The 24,354-nt window shown below is 52.3% G+C and overlaps 1 protein-coding gene across 1 annotated transcript in view; it reads right to left on the bottom strand.

Annotated features, from left to right (window-relative positions):
• The window catches only part of GALNT14 (polypeptide N-acetylgalactosaminyltransferase 14), a 103,889-nt gene that overhangs the window by 56,868 nt on the left and 22,667 nt on the right, over nt 1–24,354 (bottom strand). The window contains exon 2 of the mRNA XM_049834015.1: nt 8,507–8,676. Within this exon, the coding sequence (XP_049689972.1) occupies nt 8,507–8,676 (170 nt within the window). The remainder of the gene's footprint in view (nt 1–8,506; nt 8,677–24,354) is intronic.

Here is a 24,354-nt window from a genome sequence, read left to right as displayed (position 1 = left end):
TGAGCAGAATTCTGGATAGATTGCAAGCAATAGCACAGACTCTTGCTCGTTCATCACACGGATGAAGGTCTGCAGTCACCTCAGTAGTCCTCCATCAGGGCAACTGCACAGTGATACACAGATTCGAAACACAGATTTGCTACTGACATAATGATCAAGCCTGGAAAAGATGGCAGGCAGCAATGATGGGAGGCTTTAGCAAGCATGCTTTGATGCGCACCTACCCCTCCTCTCGTTTAAATGCACTCGCTATGAGTGAGTGGACAATTAGGCCCATAGTGTCTGCAAGATAGGAAAGATACAGGTAACACAAGTGCTGCAAGGACAGCAACTCAAGCAACTTCAAAGCTTGTTACACAAACACAAGCAGCTGGGGGAGAACTACAAATTACGTGCGCTGCAATCAGGGTTTGTAAATTATGCCAGCTCGTATAAAACACTGGGCCAAGCTTGAGAGGCAGGAACCCCAGAGGGCCCAGTGGTTTCTGCAACACGAGAAACCTGGGCTGATTTCATAGCTGACCCTTCTTTGAGCAGGAGGCTGGATCAGAGACCTCCTGTGGTCTCTTCCAAACTGAATTATTCTATGATTTTATGGAGTGCCTGTTTCTGATTAATAGCTGTCTTGCTTTCCTTGCTTAGCTGCCAACAACTGCAAATCTCAATACTCCTTATTCTCTGTGTTACCTGAAAACAACCTCTCTGTGTTTTGATTGCATACCTGTTCCTCAAACCTCCTTGGAGTTTTAAGTTCAAATTCACCCAGAACACCAAGTGCAAAATGCCACTAGGTGTGGTGAGCACTCCAGATAGTCTGAATCTACAAAGTGCAGAACTGAGCTCTTTTGAGCGGAAGGCTCAGATTTTGGCCCAACTATAGTCATAGGTTGGTTCAGTTTAGCCAACAGGCACACAAAAGCCAGTCTTGGCCCAGGAGCAATGGGCAACAAACTGGCCATCACAACCATGAGATGCTGGTACGGCTGTCGGACAGGGGCTGGGAGGCCAAAATAACTACTGCATGGTAGTCTGGGGGACACAATGCACACCCTTACTCAAACTATGCCTCACCCTTAAGTCTTTGGCCAGATGGGATCTTCTCATTTTGCATCCTCTAAATTGCACTTTGGGATTCACACTTCAGTCCATTCAAAAGCCTCAGCTCTCCAGCAATACATAGGTCCAAACTGTGAGTGACAGCAGGTATAAATTCTAGCACAAAGCTACAGGTAGTGGGTTTTGATAAGGGGAGCTCCATAGTGGGTCTTTTGTTAGCAGACAGCAAATTTTCCCAGCTAGGAGAACTAACTGTGCTATTAACCAGTCTGTATAGCAAAGGTCTGAATTCCTGGAGGGCTGAAGAGCTTGAAAACAGGACAACTATGACGAGAAGAGCTAATAACGACGGTTCCCTAAAAAATAAAATCAATCCCAGCATCACATGACGATCCCCTCTTACAGAGATGGTATGGCTAGATATCAAATGGTTGATCAGTGGTTGGCGATAGTGCATGGAGAGCGAGCTGGCTGCCCAAAGCTGTCTCTCTCACCGACTTTCAACTGCCCAACTGCTGCTGATAGAAGCAGCTACAGAACATATTAAGATACTTTCTTCACATCACCAACCTGTGCTAGCTACTTCTACCATTGCCAAAGGGCTACCAGGTTGCACAGAAGAGGCATAAGCAACTCTCTAAGACATTGCCCAGCTTGTGAAAATTTCAAACTTAGGCCACAAAAGCCAGCTGACCAATGGCAGAAACAAAACCTTGTCCAATACAGGCAGTTCTAGTTTATACCCAAGACACACACCAGCCCCTGCTCTACTTGATGGACTGTTCTCATTTCTTCATCCCCAGAGATCTCAGCCTAAGGAGGTGATGGAAAAACACAGTGTCGAGCGCTAACCTCTTAGGGCCTGGTGTCCAAGAGACAAAAGCAATCATACTGTTTCCTAATGGACATACTTCCATCTCAGATGTGTTTTCCACCGTTCATTTGTGTAACTGCTCGCCTGTAGGGTCATGCTGTGCTCTTGGCTGTTGTTAGAAATAAGAAGGAGACCAAGACCAAAGGCAGGAGGATCCCAGATCTTCTCTTACTCAGCTAATTCAGCCTCAGAGTATGCTCTGCAGGCAAGAGATCCAGGGACAGCCCTCGCGCATACAGGATTTTGCCCAAATGTGATAAATCTTATTTTGTAATGAAATCACAAATGCCCTTGCTCTGCCCAGAGGACAGTGTAACAGCTGAAATAACAGATCAAGAGACAGAAAAACTCTTTGGAATATTGCTGGCAGTCACGCAGCAGCTAATAATGAACCTCAAAAGCAAGAAGAGACCCATACCCTGTTGCATCCAGCCACCCCCAGACCACACAAGGTGCTGCCAGCCCGCTCTCCCCAGGGCATCACACACTTCTCACAGGGAAGCACCCACACAGGGACCCCCACCCCACACAAGAGGGTGCAGGACAGAGCAAAACCAGCAGCACACACACGTGGCCGTACAAAGACGCCTCCTCCAGCTTTCACCAATGCTGAGTCCAGAGATGTGGCAGCATTTGAGCACTCCCTCTCCCTCATCCTCCTCACCTGGCTCCCTCCTTCACATCTTAGACTGTACAGCTCCATCTGTCCTCACGGACAGAGGTTCATCCACCCCCACGGCACTCAAGGCACCTCTGCTCAGACATGCCTTGCTCCCTGCTGGTCCCACCACCCCTCTGCCCCAAGCAGATGCACCCAGCAGCATCAGGCACAGGGACCCCACATGCGCGCACACCCGTACCCACGCCACTTCTTGCCCTGGTCTACAACACAGCACATCCAGAGTCAGCAACTCGCAAGACACTGCCTGAATAAGCAAATTTTAAAAATAACAGAACCCCTCGGGACTTATAGTCTGCATTACGCAGGAAACTGGATTAGCTCAGCTACAATCCAGAGGCCACGGGGAGAAATGTATGGAGTCAGCAAAGGGAAAGGCAACAGTAGACCAGGAAAACCTCTAGGTTCGGTTCTGCTCTCAACTGTTCAAGGTCCATCCGGGTAACGTCCCTGCAAACCTTCCCTCGAATTCCAAGTGGGTTTGGCCACCTGCTAGGTACCTACCTGCTTCTGCAGGTCTGATGTTCAGGTACCACTGAGGATGGCAGAGCAGAGCCCCACCTCTGTCCTGCCTGTGGAATAAGATGGGCTTTTCCACACATCATTTCCACACATTAAGTTCCTCCTTCGGGGACTCTCAAGAAACCGGGCAAGAAAGATAAGATGCCTAAATCCCTATGTGGGCTACAAAATGCATTTCTAGCTGTTGAGACCCAGTTTTCACCTCAATTCATCTCAAAGTGGTTTCGGTCTAGCGGGCAAGTTGAAGGAAGACAAGGCAATGCGAGAAGTCCAAGGGGATCATAAACACGCTAAGCCAAAGGCAATGCTGTCAAAATCTACTTTCCTCCTCTTCGACTCTTTGCTTCCAAGAAGATACTACAATATTCTCAGTGCACTTGACTGCTTGCCACTCCTGGGATGCAATCATCAACTCAGCCAAAAACAGAGCCACTTCAAAACCTGCATGAGCTACAGCTGCCCTCACGCAATCTGCACGTGGATGTCTACACATGCTTCCACGTGCTGTGCACCAAATGTGTACGCACGGGACACGGGGACACCTGGAAGGCGTGCAGAGGCAGAGATGCACGCTCAGCCCCACGTGCCCATGTACACAGGTACCTCACCTGGAAGAGGTAGGACCGCCCTCGGGACAGCATGTTCCTCCCGGTCATCCCCATGCACAGAACAGTCAGGTATTTTCAACTACCTCCACTAGAGCTGCTCCAACGTAATGGTGAACGTACAGCCTCTGCACCCTTGGGATGCACCCTGCAATTAATGGGTCAAAATAATGCTGCAGCACGTAGTGCTTCAGGGCTGAAATCCTGACTTTTCTGGACCTTAAGAACTCAAACCAGCAGCTCTCTGCCCCTGGGGAATGTCACAGGCATCACCTCTTCCCATCCCTCCATGAACAGTCCCTACGAGCAGAGCCACCAGCCCTGGGCAGCTCTCCCACCCAGCGGACAGTCTCCAGCTGGCACTGGGCTGCGGTTTGAGTGAGGAGACCTGCAAGAAGTCTTACGGTGTGTGTTGTTCCCCGCAAAGTGAACAGGACAGACTACAAGGGCAGAACTTTTCTAGGGAGCACAAGCTGGCATGACCAGACCGCCAGGCTGCCAGGATGCTCTCATCTTCAGCAGACAATGCAACGCCTGGTCTTCCTATCTGCCAGTATCCCTGCCAGCCTCGCATTTCAATCGCAACTTGATTTTAGCAGCTGCTTTCTCTCTCTCAGACACGCATATACACACAGAAACGCACCCCATCAAGCAGCTGTAAAATTCAAGCTTAGCTGGGTAGGTAGGGCCTCTTGTAAAGCACTTGGGACTCAGGGAGTGGGGGGAGTTTCAAAAATTCAGAGGATTATTGCCTTATGCCAGGACTTGAGAGGGCTCCATCCCCAGCCTCCTTGCTCTACGAGCTCGAGACAGCACTACTAAACTTGTATCGGCGCTGCAGAGGAAAAAAGCCAGACAAATAGAGGAAAACAGGCAGCGGGGGATGCCTGAGGCTGGCTGACGTGATTTGCAATAGCTAGAGAAGTCTGCTGGAGGCTCTTACCTCTCCTCCAGCCGCTATCCTCTCATCTAGTCTCCTTGTCCCCAATTTCACCTCTCTGCTTCACCGCCGTCAGCGAGCACAAACCCCAGCCCAGGTTGATGCTGGCTGCAACTCGCGGTCCCAGCCTAGCCTGGCAGCCACAACAGCATCTGCACATCTATTAAACCTAACGGAGCGTTTGGGAGGCGGAGGTCAGCCTAAGCAGCATATGGAGCAACTGTGTGGCGAATACCGGCCTCCTCGGGAGCTGTCTGCTACAGATGGAAAAAGCCCAGGAGCCATCACGACAAAATCTTCTGGCTGTGGGCAACGCATCCTCCCTGTCGGCTTTCCAAGCCGCTGAGCAATACTGGAAACCTCAGCTCCTCTCCCCGCGCGCGTGCGCCTGGCACTGACTCACTCGCTGCTGTTTTGGTCCTGCGGTTCGCTGGTGGGAGTTGCAGAAGGTGGGATGTGGAGATGAGGTAATCCCAACGGCGTGTGGCTACCGCAGCGGAGGGGGACTAGCCACCCACTCCAGCAGCATGAGCCGGCTTCGCATGACGCGGACACGCCAGCTAGATCTGGGTCCAGCTTGCTGCTGTGGTCACAGGGATTTTTTAACCTTGACTCATGGTGGGGATGGGACGCACCACCACAGGACCGTACACGGTCTTCTCCTGGAGAAAGACATCCCTTCACAGGGTCCAAGGGCTTAGTCAACATCCAACCAGGAACACAGTTAACGGCAGGGAAATGCGGGCAGGACAGCAGGAGCGATGTTCCAGCTGTGAGATCTCCCAGGCCGAGGGACATGATGTGGCCCATGGAAGCTGTGGCATTTCCCCAGCTGAAATCACCCACAAACCAAGCACAGGCTTGCAGCCCCACACTGGCCGGGGAGCCACCATGGTTTCTCCAGCTCCGATTCTTCGGAGCGCTGTGATTCCTCTCCATCTGAAATTATTCCACTGGCTGCAATTTAAAAACAAAATCAATCCAGCAAACATTACTAAGCAACTGGCTGTCAGTGCCACATCCCGCCCTGCCGAAAGTATTTGCCCTCTCCATGACCTTCTGGCAAGGAGCTTGCTGCTCATCCCTTGCCAGATTTTGTATATTCAGCTATCGTTGGCAAGTGCAGGTGCTTGGCTGGATTAGCAAAGAAAACTCCAGGAAATCTGCAACCATCCTGGTGAAAAACACCCCACAGAGAGGCTGTAAGGAGCAGCACTCCCACGTCCTGGGCACTAGGATCAGGACTACGAGGTGCTGGTATCAGGGCACTACCATGGCCTGCAGGTCTCTCTGTCTCGGTGCTGTCATGCATTATACAGAGGGGGATAAAAGATGGAGAGCAAACACGCTGAAAACCTGGTCACAGAGCAGAGCAAGCTGCTTCGGGCAACATCTGTCTGAGAGGCTGAAGGAGAACCTGATTGCTCATGGGGATGAGCTGAAGAGGTGGGCAAGAGCCTTTTCAAAGCCTCCTAGCCCCTTGTGTGAGCTGGGCAAGAGCCCCTTGGCATGGCAGTGCCCCTCAGCACAGCTCCTGGCATGGCGGTGCCCTTTGGTTTGGGGCCCGTGCTAGGATGCAGCATTCCCCAAGGTCAGCTGGAGCAGAATCGAGGTCCAACTCTTTGCCTTCACTCTCATACGAAGAAGCCTGATTGCTTCCAGCCTGGCTCACACAAAGCAGCCTAAGCCAGGTTTGCCGTTGAAACCAAGCCTCTAAGCACAGTCTCCAGCGGGTCACGCAGCGTGAGCGAGCCCTGAGGGTTTCCCACCTCTCACTCTAGCCTGGTCTGTGGTACTCTGCTCTCCGCTTCGCAGGAGGGACCTCTCCTAGCCAACTCCATGCTGGACTCTCTTCACACATGCTTCTTGCACAGCCACCAGCAATTTCTCCCTGCTCCAAGAACAGGCCGTGCTCCTCCACGCTTTCCCACCCAGCTCCCCTGGACAACTCAGGACCCTCTCCTAGGTTGCATGGTAGTGCCAGAGCATCGCCTGCGGCAGCTCCCCAGACACCTACACCATGAGCAAGGATTTCTTTCCAGAGAGAGAGCTTTGCAAACTCTGCACCTTCCTCTCCCTGTCAACCACCATGCCTGGACTCTTCTCCCTCCTCCGTCCCCCCCATCAGCGCCCGCCTCCCCCAGATCTCCCGGCAGCCCCATTTCCTCCGTGGCCGCACTAATGCTCGGCTAATGATGCATCATCCGCAGCATTGTTCAGACATATTCAATAAATCAGAATCCAATTACCGGGTTAAGGAAATTGGAAGCAAATGCAATTAGCCCCAGCCCCTCCCATGTGCTGTGCCCTCGCTTCCTCCTTAATGAGAACTTTACTTTCACGGGAGCACTCAGCGCTGCATCTGCCCGCCCGGGAACAAGGTAGCTGCCACCACGCAGCGGGGGTATGGCGAGGGGGCAGCCGAGTCGATCTTCCTTTTTAAGGGGGCAGATGGTTAATATCCCTGGCATTAATTCTCTCCAGGAATAGCACACTCGCTCTCTGCACAGCTATAAGAGGCGTCCATCAGGGATGACAACTCCTCTCTGGAGAAAGGAGCATCTGGTCTTTACTACAAAACGGAGCTAAAAGAATAAATAAATAAATAAGCATGTTGCTTGCTATAGAGCTGGAGAACTGGTGCTGTTTCAGCATTTCAGCCCAAGTGCTGCATTTGGACTGGAATAGGGAAAATTCAGAGTCGGGTCAGATGCTGGGAGTTCCGTCACTCTGACCTGGGAGCAAGATGCAGCCTGGTCAGCAAGGTGCCATGGCTGGGTCCAGCAGAGACCTCCCACTGGAGCAGGACTTCCCCCCAGAGGGTTCCCAGGAGAAGGCAGGAGATGACGGCTGCGGCTGGCAGGCTGGGACGTAATGCCAGGCACAGCTCCTTGGGAAGGGTTTGCAATGGCTGTGGGCTGGGGACCACCGTCGGGGGCTGGGTATACGCTGTGTCCTCAGAGGACAAAGAGAAAAACTGCATCAAGAGAACCTTGGGAGTATTTCGTACACCAGTGGGACACTCTGGCACTGCTCCATCCAGCAGACTAACAATTAACCCCACTGACCATCAACAACCTGCAGCTGTGAAGGGCAGCTCTTCCCTGATGAGTCTGGAAAGGCAAGGGAAGGGAGACCACAACTGCACCCACAGCAAGTGAGGGTGCACCAAAACTCCCACCCTGCCCTTCTCACGCTGGCAGCAGCAAGGGAGTGCGGGTCCCGCAAGGCAACCCTCACTGCAACCCTCCCTGCCTCTCCCAAGAGGTCCCTTGGGTGTCAAAGCGTATTTTTGACCCCGATGGTGCTGGAGATCCCAACGTGTTCTTACCTTCCTCTCCCCCTCGCTCACCAATAGTCCCTTATTCCCCACATTAACTCCTCTCTGCGGAGCAAAATAAGCACTCAACAGTTATCTTATCCCCCTTGCACCATCTCATTGCATCCTCTGAAGAGCAAGTGTTCCCAGCACCAGTGAAGGCTTCACACATCATGGAGATGTGCTCTTGTGCACCCATTACTTTTCTGAAGGAGAAAAAAAAAAAAAAGGCTTTTCCTTTCTTTCCCTGTGGTCCTGGAATAATTTATACAGGTTTTAATTAATAAGTTTAGGACTTCCAGACATGCCAAGAAATCAAGCAAAGTGAAAGATTCAACCCTAAAAATACAACCCAGGCAGAAACGATCCCAAGCGCACCCACTTGGTGTGGGTGAAGGGCCCAGACCCACCTAGCATCCCAAAACCACGGCCCTGAAGAGGAATGGGACTATCCACCCATATAACGTAGTTTCGTGAGGAAGATCAGGAGAAACCGGGGGGGAGGCAGAACCTGTGATGGCGGGTGTCACGGACGGCACGGTCACTGGGGATCCTCTCGCTCTCCCGCTGGTTAAAGGCATGGAGCCGGTACGGGTCCTCTCCGCCCTTCCACCTCCGGGCGCTCAGGTACCTCCGCTCTTCAAACTGATCCCAAAGGTCGTCCCAGTCCACGTCCGAGCCCTGCGCGCACAAAGTCAGCCCCGTTAGAGAGAGGAGAGACCAGAGGACGTCCGACCCCGCTCCGGAGGTCCTCCCGAACCCTGCCGGAGGTCAGCCAGCCTCACAGCATGGGCAAGCATCACAGGAGCAGGCTAACACGAAGCCTCGTTAGGTCTTCGGGGCTTTTTTTCCCTAGGTCTTGAAACAGCATGTCAAAGAGAGCCTGCCAATTTGAATTTAAAATGACTAATCTGAAACCAAATTCAGGTCTCTGGTGGATCCCCCTCTCAAACAGCACGGTCTCAAGAAATATAAAAGCGCAAAGGTCTTGTTAGGCTTTTAATTTCTCTCCAGCCAAAAAACAAAGGTATTTTACACCACATGCCCTTTCATCCCTGTAACCCTTCAGGCGGGAAAGAGCCATCAGACAGGAGCAGTTTCCTCAAGCACAATCCCACGTTCCCACAGCCATACCCTGGCCCCAGGGCCAGCTCCAGCAACGGGACCCTGGAAGAAGGGAGCCGTAGCCCTCCCAGCCCGATTTCGGTCCGTCTTTGCCGCAACAAGTCTCCCACCGAGGACTTCAGCCCTACGGCAGGGAGATGAGTGGGCAACCATGTCCCCGTGCATTCCCCTCACTCCAAATGGAGGGATGAGCTGCATTTCAGGGTTACCCGACAGCCATCAGGGGGTTTAAGCATCCCTTGGTGGCTTGGTGCCATCAGGGGGGTTAAGCATCCCTCAGCAGCATGACGCTGTTCGCTATTCGGAGGGGGGTTTAGGCATTCCTCGGTGGCACAGCGCCTGAGCCAGCGAGCACAATGCAGCGCCCGATAAGATCTCATCGTTACAGCAGCACAACCTCTTTGATCTCAGCCTGCATGTAACACGGAGAGATGCAAACATTTACAGACATCTCAGCCCTAAAGAAAATTGTGATCTTATCCCATAATTGATCTTTTCTTCTTCTTTTCTTTTTTTTTTCCCCTCCTCAGTTCACACCATCTCAAAGCCGATTTTGCCTGCTAATAGCGCAAAATGAAGCTTTTGAAACAGGCGATTTTTATCCTGTAATTGATTTTACTTGCATCTGGCAGCACGTTTTCTCTAGTCACAGGAAGGGGAGGAGGGAGCACTTGCTCCTGCAATTGAACTGCAGCAGGACCAAGCCGGGTGCCTCCAGCCACACAATGCCCCACACCGCCCTGGGTCACAGCCACACGAGCACCCCCAAAAAGCTGACGGAGCCCAGAGATGCAGGGGTTTCCAGATACGGGGTCATATGCATCCTCCTCCTGTGTAACCCCAGGGCCTTCTCAGGACCTCCTCCAGCACTTACCCCAGTGCAGGGAAGAGCAGAAGAAACCCCTGAGCCACCAGCTCTACTGGGAGAAAGTTATTCAGGACCGGGAGAAAGTTATTCAAGGCTAGGAGAAAGTTATGAAACCAGTAAGGTCACTGCAGAAGGTTTACGAGGAGGATGTACGTAACCTGCCTGCGGGCTTTCGGGAGGACCGATGTACGCAGGGTGATAAATATTGTTTATGTTTTTTCTAAAGCGTCTTGCAAAATGTGATTTACCACTGCAGTAAAAGATCAAGGAAAAGTGAGCCGATTGCATCACAGAGCCACTGACAGCCTGATGTTTATAGGATTTCATGATGACCGCAGGAGGCCTGGTGCCGTTAAAACAACCGCCGCCAAGTTGCAGTTCCTAAATTTTAATGCTGTGAAGAAAAGTAAAAGTTTGTTTTATCAAACTTAATCAGAAGAGAAATGGCTTCTACAAGCGGCCACATAGCACTTAAGGCTGTTGGATGTGTATAGATATATTTTTTAATGTCAGTTCAACCCAATAGCCTTGGATCAACTAGAAGAGTGCAGCCGGGTAAGCATCGGAAGGCTCAAGTGGGAGGACTGGCGGATTCCCACAGGCAGCCGTGGGTCCAGGAAAACCGAAGCTTCTACACACGCTGCAAGGGCAGCGAGGCTCTGGCCAGGCCAGCAGAAGCAGGGGGTCGGCGCACGGAAGGGTCCTGGCATGTGCTTCGAGGTCTGGGACAGCATTTTCCCAGCATCCATCTAACTCCACTACCATCCTGTTACTGGGGCGTCCCAATGGTAAATGGATACATGGACAAATACCAGTGCCTTATCCCACGGCATTTGCTTCTCATCCCGCCCTGGATATACCTCGCATCCAAGCGCTGCATTCTTGGTTCACATTGCAGTGAATAACTAACACCCCCCCGTGAAATCTCCACCTGAAAGACACCAGCCCACCTTGATTCACCCTGGAGGTTTCACTCTCCTTTTTGGGTCAAGGAAAGCTATCAGTAGGATGGTTCCTAAATATCAGGTAGCTAAATACACATCTGAGATCAAGAGCAAACAGGTGCCAAACAGAGATTAAAGAGTTATATTAACCACTATCTGGCCACAAAACAAGCCCAGGGATTTGGTTAACTTTCTCAGCCAGAAGTAGATACCCAGGTTTGGTCATTTGCTTTCAATCTACAACTCCTGTCCACATCTTCTGGGTGTTCTTCAGCTTTCCACCCCAAGCTTCCCTGCAAGGGTAACCAAAATCGGAGCAGGATGCTCGGACACATGCACACACCGACCTCTGCAAAAAAATACCTGCACAATCAGTGAAGGAAAGCGAGGCAGCAGCCTCGTATGCAAAGGCTCCAGCTACACAAGCAGTGGGAGGCAGGAGACCTCCCCAACCTGCACGCAGGGACTCACCTGTTTCTCAGCACCTGATCAGGGACGGGGAAAGCAAGTTAAAGTGTAAGGAGAAATCCCCTTCGCTCACCCAGGGACAGCACATCAGTTACGGGTTACTGAGTAAGGTCTTCATTATAATATTTCTGCCATGTATTATCACCTCTTCCTCACACCAGAATTCTGTCTTGGGAGTTAAATAACTGATGTGCAGAAATCTAAATTTAATTTATTATGATCTAACTCACTTTAGAAGCCAAATTACCCTGCACTAGAAAAGGATCAAGTCAATACTCCACTTGCCTTTCTATTTATCTTCTACAGGGCTCCTCTCTCCAAGTTTCATATTCATTTTCTCTCATGTACTAGTAATAAATTTTCATTTTTTTCCTTGGAATTAGGTAATTTCTCTTTCAACATTGCAGTTTAATGGCTGGTATTAATTATAGGAAACACAGTCAATGCTTAAAAGAATTTGAGAGACTCAATGAGTCTGCAGCAAAGAGAGGAAAAAAATATCCAAGGGGTAGCTGGCCACTCTCAGCAAACAAGTGCCACCCCCTTCCAACACCACACTGCGGGGGGGGGGTCCCAGGGTGGTCAACAAGAGGGTCCCCCCCAGGCAAGGAGACATGGAGAGGAGCTCCCATCTCACGCCAGCGCCCAGCCAAGAGCAGGGCTCACCAAAAGCCTTCTTCACCAGCCCACCAAAAGCACCCCTCCCAAACCCCCCCGCTAAAGGCACCCCTGCCAAACTGCCCACCGCCTCGCTGGCGAAGGGCAAAGGGCAAATCCCCAGAGCGAGCACAGAGGCAGCTATTCACCGCAACTGTGCCTCAAAGTTCGAAAGCCTCTCGGTGCAAAGACTTAATTCATCATCTGCCTCTTAAATCACAGCTCGGAAACCAAAAAAAAAAAAAAAAAAAAGGAAAAAATACTATTTAAAAAAAAAAAAGGAGTGGTGCTGCAGGGGGGAGAGCGGGTCATTAGCAGTAAAACTACAATTTTCTGGCAACTGCTAATGCCTTGTTTATGTGGATTTCTGCGAATATGACATTTTAATGGCACAATAATTGTGTGATTACAGTACAACGGGGATCACTGGAGCGGGAAGGAGGAACGCAGCCGGCGGCTGCTGCGGGCCCGCAGCATCCCACAGGACGCTCTGCCCCATCCTGCCTGCACCCGCAGGCAGCCCCCGGCACCCCTCGCCAGCACAAGAGGCCAGTGCATCGCCAGCACAGAAAGGGCATTTTGGGTGAAAAGCCTGGCCCAAGCAGAACCAGCGGGGATGGAGGACGGGCAAGTCGCACCAGTCCCCAGGGCCAGCCTCCAGCCGCCCAGGAAGAAAAGGAGTGGGTGGTGCGAGCCAAAAGCGGACTCTGATTCACTTTCTTCTTTCAAGGCACTGTTTTAAAATAGAGAACTTAAGCCTTTGCTAAAATAAAAGCCATTTTCCTGTTGGGGCTGCTGAGTGTTGCCATTAGACCAAGGTGAATCAGACCAGCACCATGCGCATCCTTGCAGGAGGCAGCAAACCCAAGCCAGCCCGGCAGGGGTTTGCCGGGGAGCCCCAATCTTTGGCCAGGCAAAGGGGCTTTGCCTGTGTAGGTGCAATGACGACCCCACGGGGGTGCAGCAGTAGCCAAATGTGCCCCCTCACAGCCAGCTTGCCCTGGAAAATCTCATCCCTACATAATCCCTGACGGAGCACTCACCGCTGAGCCTCCGTCCTGCCTTTCCTGGGACTCAGGCGTTAAAAAAGAGAAGGGGAGAAGGAAATAAAAAAAATACATCAGTCTAGCAAAAGCTCCAATAAACAAGCGAAAACTCTAGAAACTCAGATGCCGCCTGGCACGCTGCTGCCCGGCCGCACTCGGCTGCTCCTCTGCCCGCAGAGGGTTGGAGCACGTGCGCGTGTTCGGCACAGCTCAGGGGCACTGGAGGCGGAGGGCAATCTTTCAGCTGGAATTGCAACCAGGCATTATACAAATGAGATTTAAACATCTCACTGAAAAGCAGGCCCCCCGCAAGCAGGAGGTTCAATTATAGAGCTGTTACTGGCCGAGGCGCTAATGCCATCTGAAAGGATTATAATACTTCAAAAAGGGTAGGGCTCATCCCTCCTCGTCCCCCGGTGCCAGTGCATGCAGTAAGAGGGTCAGCAGCCCCACAGAAGAAAGAAGCAGGGCAGCATCATGCTGCCTCCATCCTCTTCCCGGTCTCCTCAAACAGCCCAGATGGAGCATCGAAGTACAAGATCCTTCAGTCGAGCTTTGGTGTAGTTTTCCCGATGCCAGAGCCCAGGGGCTTGGCTTAGCCCCGTGCACGCAGTGCTGTGCATCCCGATGGCCTCATCCCCAAGATACAAGGGGGAGACAGACAGAGCACCACGGCCACGCTCTTTGCCCTGTCCGAAGAGCACGTAGTGGTGCCAAAATCAGGCTGCGGGTCTCTGGAGAACAGGCTTCGTGCCCATCCTGCAGCACGTCCTGCAGGGCATCAGGTGCCGCTCAGCAGCAAACCGTCACAGACCTTGGAAGGATCACGTCCCACACCTCCTTTCTCTTATCCCCCTTCTCCAAACTGCACAGCCCCCAAGCCAGTCAAGCACTTAAATACAAACTCAGGTGACTCCAGGCATTTGGGGGAGCCCACAGAAATCCCCATTTAAACGCTTGAAATTAAGTACTTGCTTAAGTGCTTCATTGGCTCGGTGCCGTCTTCTCCAGCTTTGTGCTGACACCAACCACACGTTGGAAATGGAGGTAGCTCTGGGCCCCAGCTATCATCCGTCCTTAATTAGTCTTCTGCCCTGTGGGGATTTTAGCTCCAGTTCCTTTATTTGAGGGCTCTGAAGCTCCTCTTCCTCTTGCACTAATAGCTGGGCACAACACCCAGATGCACCTTGGTGGCAGCTCCTCCGGGACCCTATGGGGATGCACAGAAGACCCATTTCTGCCAGGATCCTACCCTGCCCCAAGGAGGACCAGCATCTCCCACTGCTTGGAGGTAATTTACTGCCTCTCAAGGGAGACCTGCAGATCTGAGTCTGCTCTGACCCCACTTACTGGGAAAAGAAAGAACATCAACAACAACAACAAAAAAAATCAAATTAAATATTAATATGGATACCTAATTAAAGCAAAGCGCTTCTCCAGCAAAGCCTGTCCTGCAGCTGGGGTCCCTGGAGAAGCTCTGAGCATTCACCATTAAGCTTCTCGCTGCCAATGACCTTTCCCTGCTCGTGCATATCCACAGGCATGCCGCTCCATCTTCAAAGGACGGAGCATTGCCTCCTCCTCTGCTATCTCAGCAGGGAACACGAGTCCCTGCGGACCTTCCAGTAAGTGTCCCACTTTCTCACTTGGCCCTGAGGCCAAAGCCATGCTATCACCACCTTTTACTGCCCTTCCTCCCCACCACCCAGTTTCCTTTACCTGTCTCCCTCCAACCCCTCCTCTAACGCTCACTCCTGCGTGAGCAGCGTCTGCATCTCTCGTGCAGCGCACGCACGTGTTTACGCGATCGAGACACCCCCTGCATCAGGCAACGGGACTGACGAAGGCTGGAAAGTGGCCACGGAAGAAGACTTGACCTTCAGGAACTACAGCTGCAACCACTGCCTGGATGGAAACATCCCCAGTTCAGGATCTGGAGAAGGCTCTTCAGTGTCTTCCTCTTATCATCCCCACACTCAGCTAGCATCGGCACAGGCTGTTGGCCACCAGTTCAGTGCAAGGAGCTGACCCAGGGCCATCATTAAGTCAATCACAGCTAGAACCAGCTCTTTGTGTATCTTCTTGTCCGTGTCTGTGGTAAGCGATATACACGGTCTGAAACACCCTCCAGAGGCTTAAATCTGCTAAAGTCTCCAGCCGAATACAATGGAATGAAAAGCCACTGGAGAATTATTGATGCTTTTTCCAGTAAGGGCACCAAAGCTTTAATTTTAAAACAGATGGTCAGGACAGCCACCAAAATGGGGAATTTAGTTGCAAATCAAGAGCAGGGGACTCGGACTCGCAAGGAGGGAAAGATGAAAGATTCATTGCTTTGATGAAAGGCCAAATTTTGTTTCCAGGGCTTCCCTTAGGAGAAAGCGAGTCAGCTCAGAGTTCACACCTCGCTTATCAGCAAGCACTCGCCGGGCTGGCAGCGGTGCCAGGTTAAAATATATCCCCACCTCCTGCAGGCAGCCTGGGCCTGAGCTTCACGTATGGATGATGCTCCTGTCTGCTGGCTGTAGCATCAGGCCGCTATCCTGCCTCTCTGGGGGGAGAGGCAATGCACGCTGCCAGCCAGCATCGCACGCTCCAGTCAGATCCCAAGGAATTCCCGTGGTGACCCTCATCATCTCCAACATGCTGAGGAACCTCCTGCCTCCCTGTGCCAATGGAGAGGAGCGCATAATGCAGGCCACTGACCTCTAGAAACAACATTCAGCTACAAAACTCCCCGTGTTCCCACTTGGAAAGATGCTCTTCCTTCTTGGACCCCCAAAATCAGGTACATACATTAGTGTCTCGCTGCGTAAAGAACACAGACTTTAATTCTTTAAAATAATAAATTAACCGGTAGGATAGCCTGACACATGAAGACAAATCCTGTATAATTAAAAAAGAAAGGAAGCCGATTATATCCTCCTGGAGAATATTGCTGCCTGCTTCTGTTTTATTTATACGTTACACTGTATAATGAGCTGAATATTTAGGAGGTCAGCACAAACCAAGCTGCTGACTGGAGAAAAGAGAAGACCCAACTCTGTCTGTGCCGGGAGCCAAGCAGGAGGGTGGAGAGGATTTTTGGCCATCTCCTCCTCCCCCTGCCTGCGGCTCCCCTGAGATGCTGCGGGACTGCTGGGTTCAAATGCTCACTCTCAACTGCTTGTGCTCGGCTGCATCAGTCTTCCCAAACCTCCATCAAAAAAGGCCTTCTGAGCTCCCCCACAGCCCCCCGCAAGAAAGGATGAGCAAGGTCAGCCCAAGCCCGTTGGCACCTGTGAACCCTTTTAACGGGTCTGCAAACAGTAATTCTGGACGGCAAACAAGACCAAATAAGTTTTAAGAGTCTATAAAAGAGTCTCTTCTTCCACTGAGAATTTTTTTTTTAAGATTTCAGGTTTAAAAAAAACCAAATAAGGTGGAAAACCGCTGGTCTGGCAGCAGCTGTGCTCCACGGTGAGCCCCCCAGGTCGATGGCAATAGTCCCCCACAGTGCCCCCGCTGCCACCCATCATCCGTGGTGGGACACCCGTGGCTCCCCTGAGCCCCTCTCCATTCTCCGCTGATGCCAGCCCCCCCAGGTGCCTTTGCCCCCTGCCGGAGGGGTTCCCCTTGGCACCCCGCTCCGGGCTTGCCCGGGTACCAGGAGATGGCAGAGAGCATCTCTGCGGTCATTGTGCCGCATTAACCGGAGCACCACGGGCAGCCCCTCCGTGGCCCGTTGCCACCATTCAGTGCTGCTCCCCAAAGGTCGTCAGCAATTACATGGGGCACTAATTGGGAAAGAAATGAAGGCAGCATCCCGTGTCCCCTTGCCAGGTTCAGCTCATTCCCAGGATCATCAGAGGTCAAACGCATTGGGTAGAGCCCAGACCCACGGTGGGTAAAAATGGCAAAAGGGAGCTCCTGCGTGGACAGACGGTGTTTTGTTTTGTTTTCCTTCTGTGCCTTTCCGGGACAGACATGAGCTGCTTCCCAGCCATGAAGGTCAAACCAGCCTTCCCAGGCTTCAGCAGGAGCAGCAGATGATTTAGTACTTAGGAGCCCATAGCTGCACTCGGTCTCCAGCTGAGCTTTGCTCATCCTCCTGCGCAAAAGCCAAAACTCCTACTAAACCACACAGCTTGAGCATCTCGGAGGTCGGGGAAGGTCTCCCCCTTCCCCACGGAGCTGTGGGTCCCACATGCTGGAGAACAGCCTGGGATAGGGCGCATCAGGGGGAAAGGGAGAGGGAAAGGGGAACAGGGAGGGAAGAGTAAAGTAACCAGCAGCCAGAGTTCTGCTCTGAACCCAGCCCTTTAAAAAGCAGGCGCCTAATCTGAACTGCGCCTCCCAAGCAAGGAAGAGATCGTGCTGTTAATACACTCGGCATCCTCGACCCGACGCGGCCTTTTCACAGCAGCAAAGCCAGGGGTAATCCATCTGGTAATTGCTTCCATGGGGATCTTTACACAGCTTTAGAAACTAATGCTACTATCCTTCCCTGAGCAGCCACCCTTCCAAACCAAGCAGCAATGAGGGGCAATGGATAACAGCAGCGTATTAATGTGAAGGGAAAAGTGCCTCCAAGGGAGAGAAAGCTCAGTCTTTATTTTACTGTGGTTTATTCTAACAGGGGGAAAAATACCCAGAGATTAGAAAAATAGATATTCAGGCAAAATAAAATAATTGCAAATACACAAGGCACTTACATGCATGGCTTTAGCTGTCTTCAGGAAGCCACCAGCTTGCCTTTCCCTCTCCCTCTGTCAGCTAACTGCTTTTGAGGAGCAGAGCTTTACCAAGTGGGCACCAAGGCACAACCTGCTCCAAGGAAGGAGCTCCGCAAGGACAAGAAATGCGGTCAGACAAAACTCCCCACTCCTGCACTCAATTTCCAGCTCTGGAAAAGCCCCGGACTCCCCCCGCCCCACCAGCCGTGCCTCGGTTTCCCTGCTCCTACAATTTCCTCACAAGGCTCCCGGTTGGTGGGAGGCTCCCCAGGGAGCATCACCTGCGCTGAGCAGCTCCAGCACAAGGTGGGTTTTTTTTTTTCTCTTCCCATCTCTCACTCTTTGCAAAGTGGGAAGAGTGGAGGAAAACCCTTACTGGGGACTAATTAAAATGCCCCAAGCCCTCTCAGAGGGCTTTCTTGTCGTACGCGCACCGTGCAGTGCTGCGCTGAAGGCCAGCCCAGCCCAAACCATACCAAGCAGCTACCCTGGTAGCAGTGGGGAAATTCTTGGTCAGAGCATGACCTCTCTAACATACTTAAGAGCACCAGCAGAAAACACGTGGGCTACCTTACCCCACATCAAGAGGAGGCAGGAGACAGGGACAGGTTTTCTGCAGCTGGCAGGGGCAATACATGATGTGGGGCATCGACCCACGGGGCATCCTGCAAATCCTCAGTGCACAGCCAGAGCACAGGACCTGGCGGTGCCTGCCTGTCAGACACCATCCCACCATCAAAAAGCACCGGTGACCCACCTCCTCATCTCACACGCACGCATTTTGCAGAGGGGCAGGCGTTTCTGCAACCCAGAGCTGGTCCTCAACAGCCAGGTGGAGGGAGATGAAGCTCAGGTCACGGCAACGATGCTCCAGGGTGCATGTACTACTGAGCTGCCAGCCCATCCTCCCCCCAACTCTCCTCAAGGAGAAATTCGATATAAAACATTTGTGACAGCAAGAACTGATCTAAACCTTTGATCCTTAGGTACCTGCTGCTGGAGCGTCTGCGAGATCCCGGGCCTGGGAGCAACATGACTGACAGCACCGGAGATACAGCAGCATAATTTAGAGCGTATGTGTCAGCCCAACCTTCTCCTATCTCAGCTCAGTAATAGGAATAAAAAAAAACAACCCTGGCTAGTGAGAAATGCGCCGTAGCAAGGTATGGTGAGTTAGAAAATAAATAAGCCTGTTAAGAAAGGACTGCGGGTCCCTGCCAGGCGCAAACACAGGCACTGCGGGAGCATCAAGAAGGGTGCTGCGCCTTGGGATGATGCGGGCTTAGCTGGGGATGGGGATGGGGGAGACCCAGAGGCAGGACACAGCTGGTGTGGCCCGGCCAGGAGGATCCCAGGCAGATCTCCAGGGTCTGGCCGCCTTCCAGCGGCACAGCGTTGCTGCTTGAAGGAGCAAACCCTGAGCAGAGCTGCAGCGGGGCACAGGAGCTGGGGAGTGGGACATGCCAGGTCCACGCAGCAGGGACAGCCTGAGGGCGACACGGGCCAAAGTTCATATCGAGGCCTGAGCAGTATTTTAGGGGAAATTTGCCCCCAAAAATCATCCCCACAGGGAGAAAAGAGACGGTGTTGGGAAAGAATCGGAGCTTCTTCTGGAGCAAAGACCCCCTTCTGCCATCGCAAAAGCCACCTGCTTCCCTTGAGGGACAAGCTTAAGCAGCGTTATCCTTCCCAAAAAGAGAAGCAGGCAAACGAGCATGGAGACGCACACCCCACCATCCGCTCCTGCTGTGCTCATGCGAAGGCACGAGCACAGCTTCCCACGTTGCTAGAAAGATCAGAGATACAAAAAGAAAACAGGAGAGGGAGGGGGGGAACAAACAAAAACCCAAACAAAGCTGTAATTGGGCTTGTAGGAAATGACATCTGTAAATTGGAGGACAGCTGTGTTACCACCAAGGGCCCATCACTGGAGCTCTCACACCCAGGAGGACGCTAGTTCGAAAAGCACTGCCCAGAGACACAGGACAACCTTCCCTTCCCTCCTTCCCTAACACATTGGCAACATCTGATCAATATTTCTGCACATCCCTAGAAGAAAAACAAAAATAATTTAAAAAAAACACTCAAAAATAAAAAACACTGCTAAGTCACCTGATGCAGCAAACTCAAAACACTCCTGAAAGCATGGCGATCTGGACAGAAACCAGCAACCAGGGACCGAGCTTTGGTTTCATTATTGGAAAAAAAATAAAATCGGTGTTTGGCACTCATTCTCTCTCACACATACAGACCTTTCACTGCAATAAGGACAAGAGCATTTTTTGAGTCACCAGTCATGAAAACGTAGCAGGGAAGTCTTGACAGGCAGCTTCTGCTTGGGCATGTACCAGCCCCCTTGGTTGATGCAGGAAAACATTTCCTCCACCACAGCAAGGCAGTACAGCTCATGGCTCGGGGCACACTCCTGCTCAGCTCCACCATGACTGCGCACACCGTGGCTAACCCATGCCTGGAAGCAGCAAGCCTTGTCACGTACCGTAATGCATCAAACCCCAAAACCTCGTCCTCTTCAGCGCAGACATCAAAGCGCTGCCGTAGATGGCATTTTGTATGAGCACACGATGGGAGGAGGCACCATGCACATGGGCAAGCAGAGCTAGCGTTGATACGAGCCAGCAGCAGGGCTCAAATCAAGGCAGAAATAAGCCCCCCTACATCTGTTGGCTCTTGATGCTTTAGCAGCATTGGGCTTGGAATGGGGTGGTAGCAGCGGGCATGCTTGTCCTGGTTTCAGCTGGGATAGAGTTAACTGTCTTCCTAGTAGCTGCTATAGTGCTATGTTTTGAGTTCAGTATGCGAAGAATGCTGATAACACACTGATGTTTTCAGTTGTTGCTAAGTAGTGTCTAAAGTCAAGGATTTTTCAGCTTCTCATGCCCAGCCAGCGAGAAAGCTGGAGGGGCACAAGAAGTTGGCACAGGACACAGCCAGGGCAGCTGACCCAAACTGGTCAACAGGGTATTCCATACCATGGGACATCCCATTTAGCATAGGAACAGGGAAGTGGGAGAGGGAATCGCCGCTCGGGGACTAGCTGGGTGTTGGTCAGCGGGTGGTGAGCAATTGCCCTGCGCATCATTTGTACATTCCAATCCTTTCATTATTGCTGTTGTCATTTTATTAGTGTTATCATTATTAGTTTCTTCTTTTCTGTTCCATTAAACCGTTCTTATCTCAACCCATGAGTTTGACTTCTTTTTCCCAATTTTCTCCCCCATCCCACTGGATGGGGGAGGGGGGGGGGGGGGGGCGTGAGTGAGCAGCTGCGTGGTGTGTAGTTGCTGGCTGGGGTTAAACCATGACAATGGTACAATGTCTCATAGCACAGCTGGGTGGCAAGTCAACACATGCTCCATTCGTTGGCCATGGCGGCATGGACATGTCACCACACAAGGCTTGCTCACCCATCTACCAGAAACAAGTTGATAGGCAACACCTCCAGGACCTCCAAAATCAAAGATTCGGCACCAAAACAGCCCAATGCTCTCTTCAACAAAGAGCATTTCACAGCAGGTGGACACGTTAGCTCCACCATCTACTGAAGGCGAAGGTCCCTGCTCTCAGAAATCCATCGGGGGAGAAGGGAAGTGGCTCACACGATGCAAGGAGTGGAACACAGAGGCTGGACCAGTTTCAGGCAGCCCCCAGCGCCTGGCTGGGCCACATCATGTCCCACATGCCTTTCATCCCCCTTGCTCCGGCAGTGACGCTCCCCTTGCCAGCAGCACTGCATTAAGGATTAGGTGGGATCAGACACGGGATAATACAAATGAGGTCGCGTTTGCTGCTGACAGTAGCTGCAAAGAAAGGAGGAGCCAGTCTTCCCAGCTGGAGGGAAACAAGATGCTGTTAAACTCTGGCCAGGCAGGAGAGGAAAGGAGGGGTACAGCTGAGACCGGGCTAATGCAGCTTCTCTGCCCACAGGTTTGGATATACCACTACAGTGCCCGATGGCCCGCAGCTACAGGGCAAAGGGACTCTCCTTGCAGAGGAGCCACATGTCCAGCTGGGCTTCCTGGTGGAAACCAGGGCAGGTGAGGAGTGGCAGTAGCAGGCAGGCTCCCTACCACCAGCGAGAAGTCTTTTGTACCACCCCTGCACGGGTTTGCATAACTGGAGATGAAAAAAACCCCTTTTGTTGTCTGGCCGGTCCTGAAAGCACGAGTCAAGCCCCAAATGGGTGATGCTTTTTCCCTTAACGTTGGGCATCCACTGGCTCATTTCTCTTCCCCGGGTCTTCTTCCATCCTGACCTTCTCCTACATCGCTCAGAAGTTCTCACCTCCCAGCTACAGGCACGCTACAGGCGTGCCTCTACCTCTCCTCGCTCCCCGAGCCCTTGGCACCAGCCATGGCGTGCCTTCAAACGGAGGGGAGAAGGTGGTGATACAAAGGGCTCAGGGGGATGTTCAGGCTTTGACAGGCATGCCGGGGCAAGCAAAAGCCACAGCACCTTGTGGAAGGAAGGGTGGGGAGCAGAAACCCTGTGGATGGAGAAGACCTGCCAAGGAGCAGACATTCTACTTCACAGACCCATCCCGAAAACACGGCAGTCAGCGCAGAGGTCCTACCAGTTGCAGGGCAGGCAGGCTTGAGCATCTCAACCAGCATTGGTCCTGACTGCTCTAAAAACCCCGACTGCTTTTATATTTGATTTACTGATTTTAAAGGCACCTCTAGAGCACAAGCTCCAGCTGAGCATTTTCTTATTCTTTCTGCCCTCACTGGAGCCCAAAGGAGAAAAAATTTTCATGAGAAGCGAAGAGCTCCGGACACACCACCGCAGGCTCCCAGCTCTGAGACAGATGACCTGCCACTGCCTCGTGCACGGCCCTGGGAAAGGCAGGGATGCAGGGCCCTGGGAAAAGCAGGGATGCGGAGCCCCGGCTGCAACACCCGCCGCAGCCCCTGCGAGCTTGTGCGCAGATGGCAACGGGACCGGTCCCTCTGCAGCCGGCAGCATATGCTGCTGCTGCCCACATCGACACAGATTCCTGGAGAGATGCACCAGAACTAACTGGTTACACAAGCCAAGACTTTTTCTCCTACGCAGACAAGGAGAGTTTTAATCCCAAACTGCCAGGTACAGCTGAGCATCTGAATGCATCCCCACTTTTTGCAGAGGAAGGAACAACATCTCAAGGGCAATGAAATGGACCTCAAAAAGTGCTGAAACAAAAGGCCAGCGGAGGTACCGGTGGCTTGTAACAGCTAGGCTGGTGAACATCTGTATGGCAGAGAGTTTCTGCTCTTGGTCTGCCAGCAACCTTTACGTCTGCTCTAAAACAGGGGCAATAATGCTCGCTTAAGAGTCTCATGCTGAATTAATCATTGCAAAATGCTCTATGGTTCAGCAGCGAGAGATAGGAAGGCAGCACTAAGTACGATCATAGCCGTACTCAGCAAGACTAATGGTCTGTGCTGTGCTACGGTCCCCGGTAAGCTGTCTCTAACACCGCTTAATGCTTTAGGGGAGGATGCACGGCAGCTCCGGCGGCACGGGTGCACCCTCCTCCCTGCCCTGGACAGGCACCAGTAACGTCTGCCCAGCTCCCTGTGTCGGCAGAGGGTCTCATCCTCACCAGGCACGGCCAACGGGGTTGTGCCTGGTTGTACTCCCCTGCTCTAAATCCGCTGAGCTGAGGAATGCGGTATTCGGAGGAGCAGGGAAAAAGAAAGAAAGAAAAAAAAAAAATCTAGTGATGCTAAAGGAAAAAAGTTATTTTACAAGGTTTCCTCCTCTCCGCCAACTTAAGTCTTGCTCCTGGGCTCTCTGCCCAGCAAGCAGCATCAGGCAGGGCAAGGTGCAGGCAGGGCGAGGTGCAGGCAGGGCACGCATGGCAGCGCCTGGCCAGGGGTTGGTATTTCCCAGGTGAGGGCCAGCACGGTGTAAAGCAGCCAGAGGAGGGGTGCAGAGCAGCAGGTGGAGGCATGAGAGTTTCGGTCCCCATCCGGCCCCACAGCAGACTTCCCTCCACATCCCAGGTGGAAAGGATCAGTGTTCCCACAGCTCCCTCCCTGCCGAGCTGCTTGTTCCCGCACCCAGCCCCAGCTTTCCACAGCCCAGTTTCCTTACAGGGATGTGGTAAATTAAATATATCAGTGTATATGCATATATATGCACGCACACCATGTTTTTCCTGCTCATTTACACACCCTTCCCTGCAAAGACCCTCCAAACTGAACTGCTAGAGCTGCCATGGGTATGTGCTGGGGGCATGGAGAAGAAATCTGGCCCCCGGGGAGCAGAGGGACAGTCACGCACAGAAGGGCTGCTCAGAAAGGCAGCGGTGCTGGGTCATATCTGCCCAAATACTCCATCTCTGACGGCAGTCTCGACAGCAAAGACCTGGGGAAAACTATGGGCGAGTGAGCACAGGGACACCTCCTCTGAGCACCCTGCTGATGCCAGCACACTCCCATCTTCTCATTTAATACCTGCACGGACCTTTTTCCCATGCATCTGTGCAGCCACTGCTGAACCCATGCAGGCTTTCAGCAGCCAGAAGATGCTGT

Source organism: Accipiter gentilis, chromosome 30 (assembly GCF_929443795.1).
Source record: "Accipiter gentilis chromosome 30, bAccGen1.1, whole genome shotgun sequence".
Lineage (NCBI taxonomy): Eukaryota > Metazoa > Chordata > Aves > Accipitriformes > Accipitridae > Astur > Astur gentilis.
Note: the sequence above shows the minus strand (reverse complement) of the source record. Positions and strands in the feature narration are given on the sequence as shown.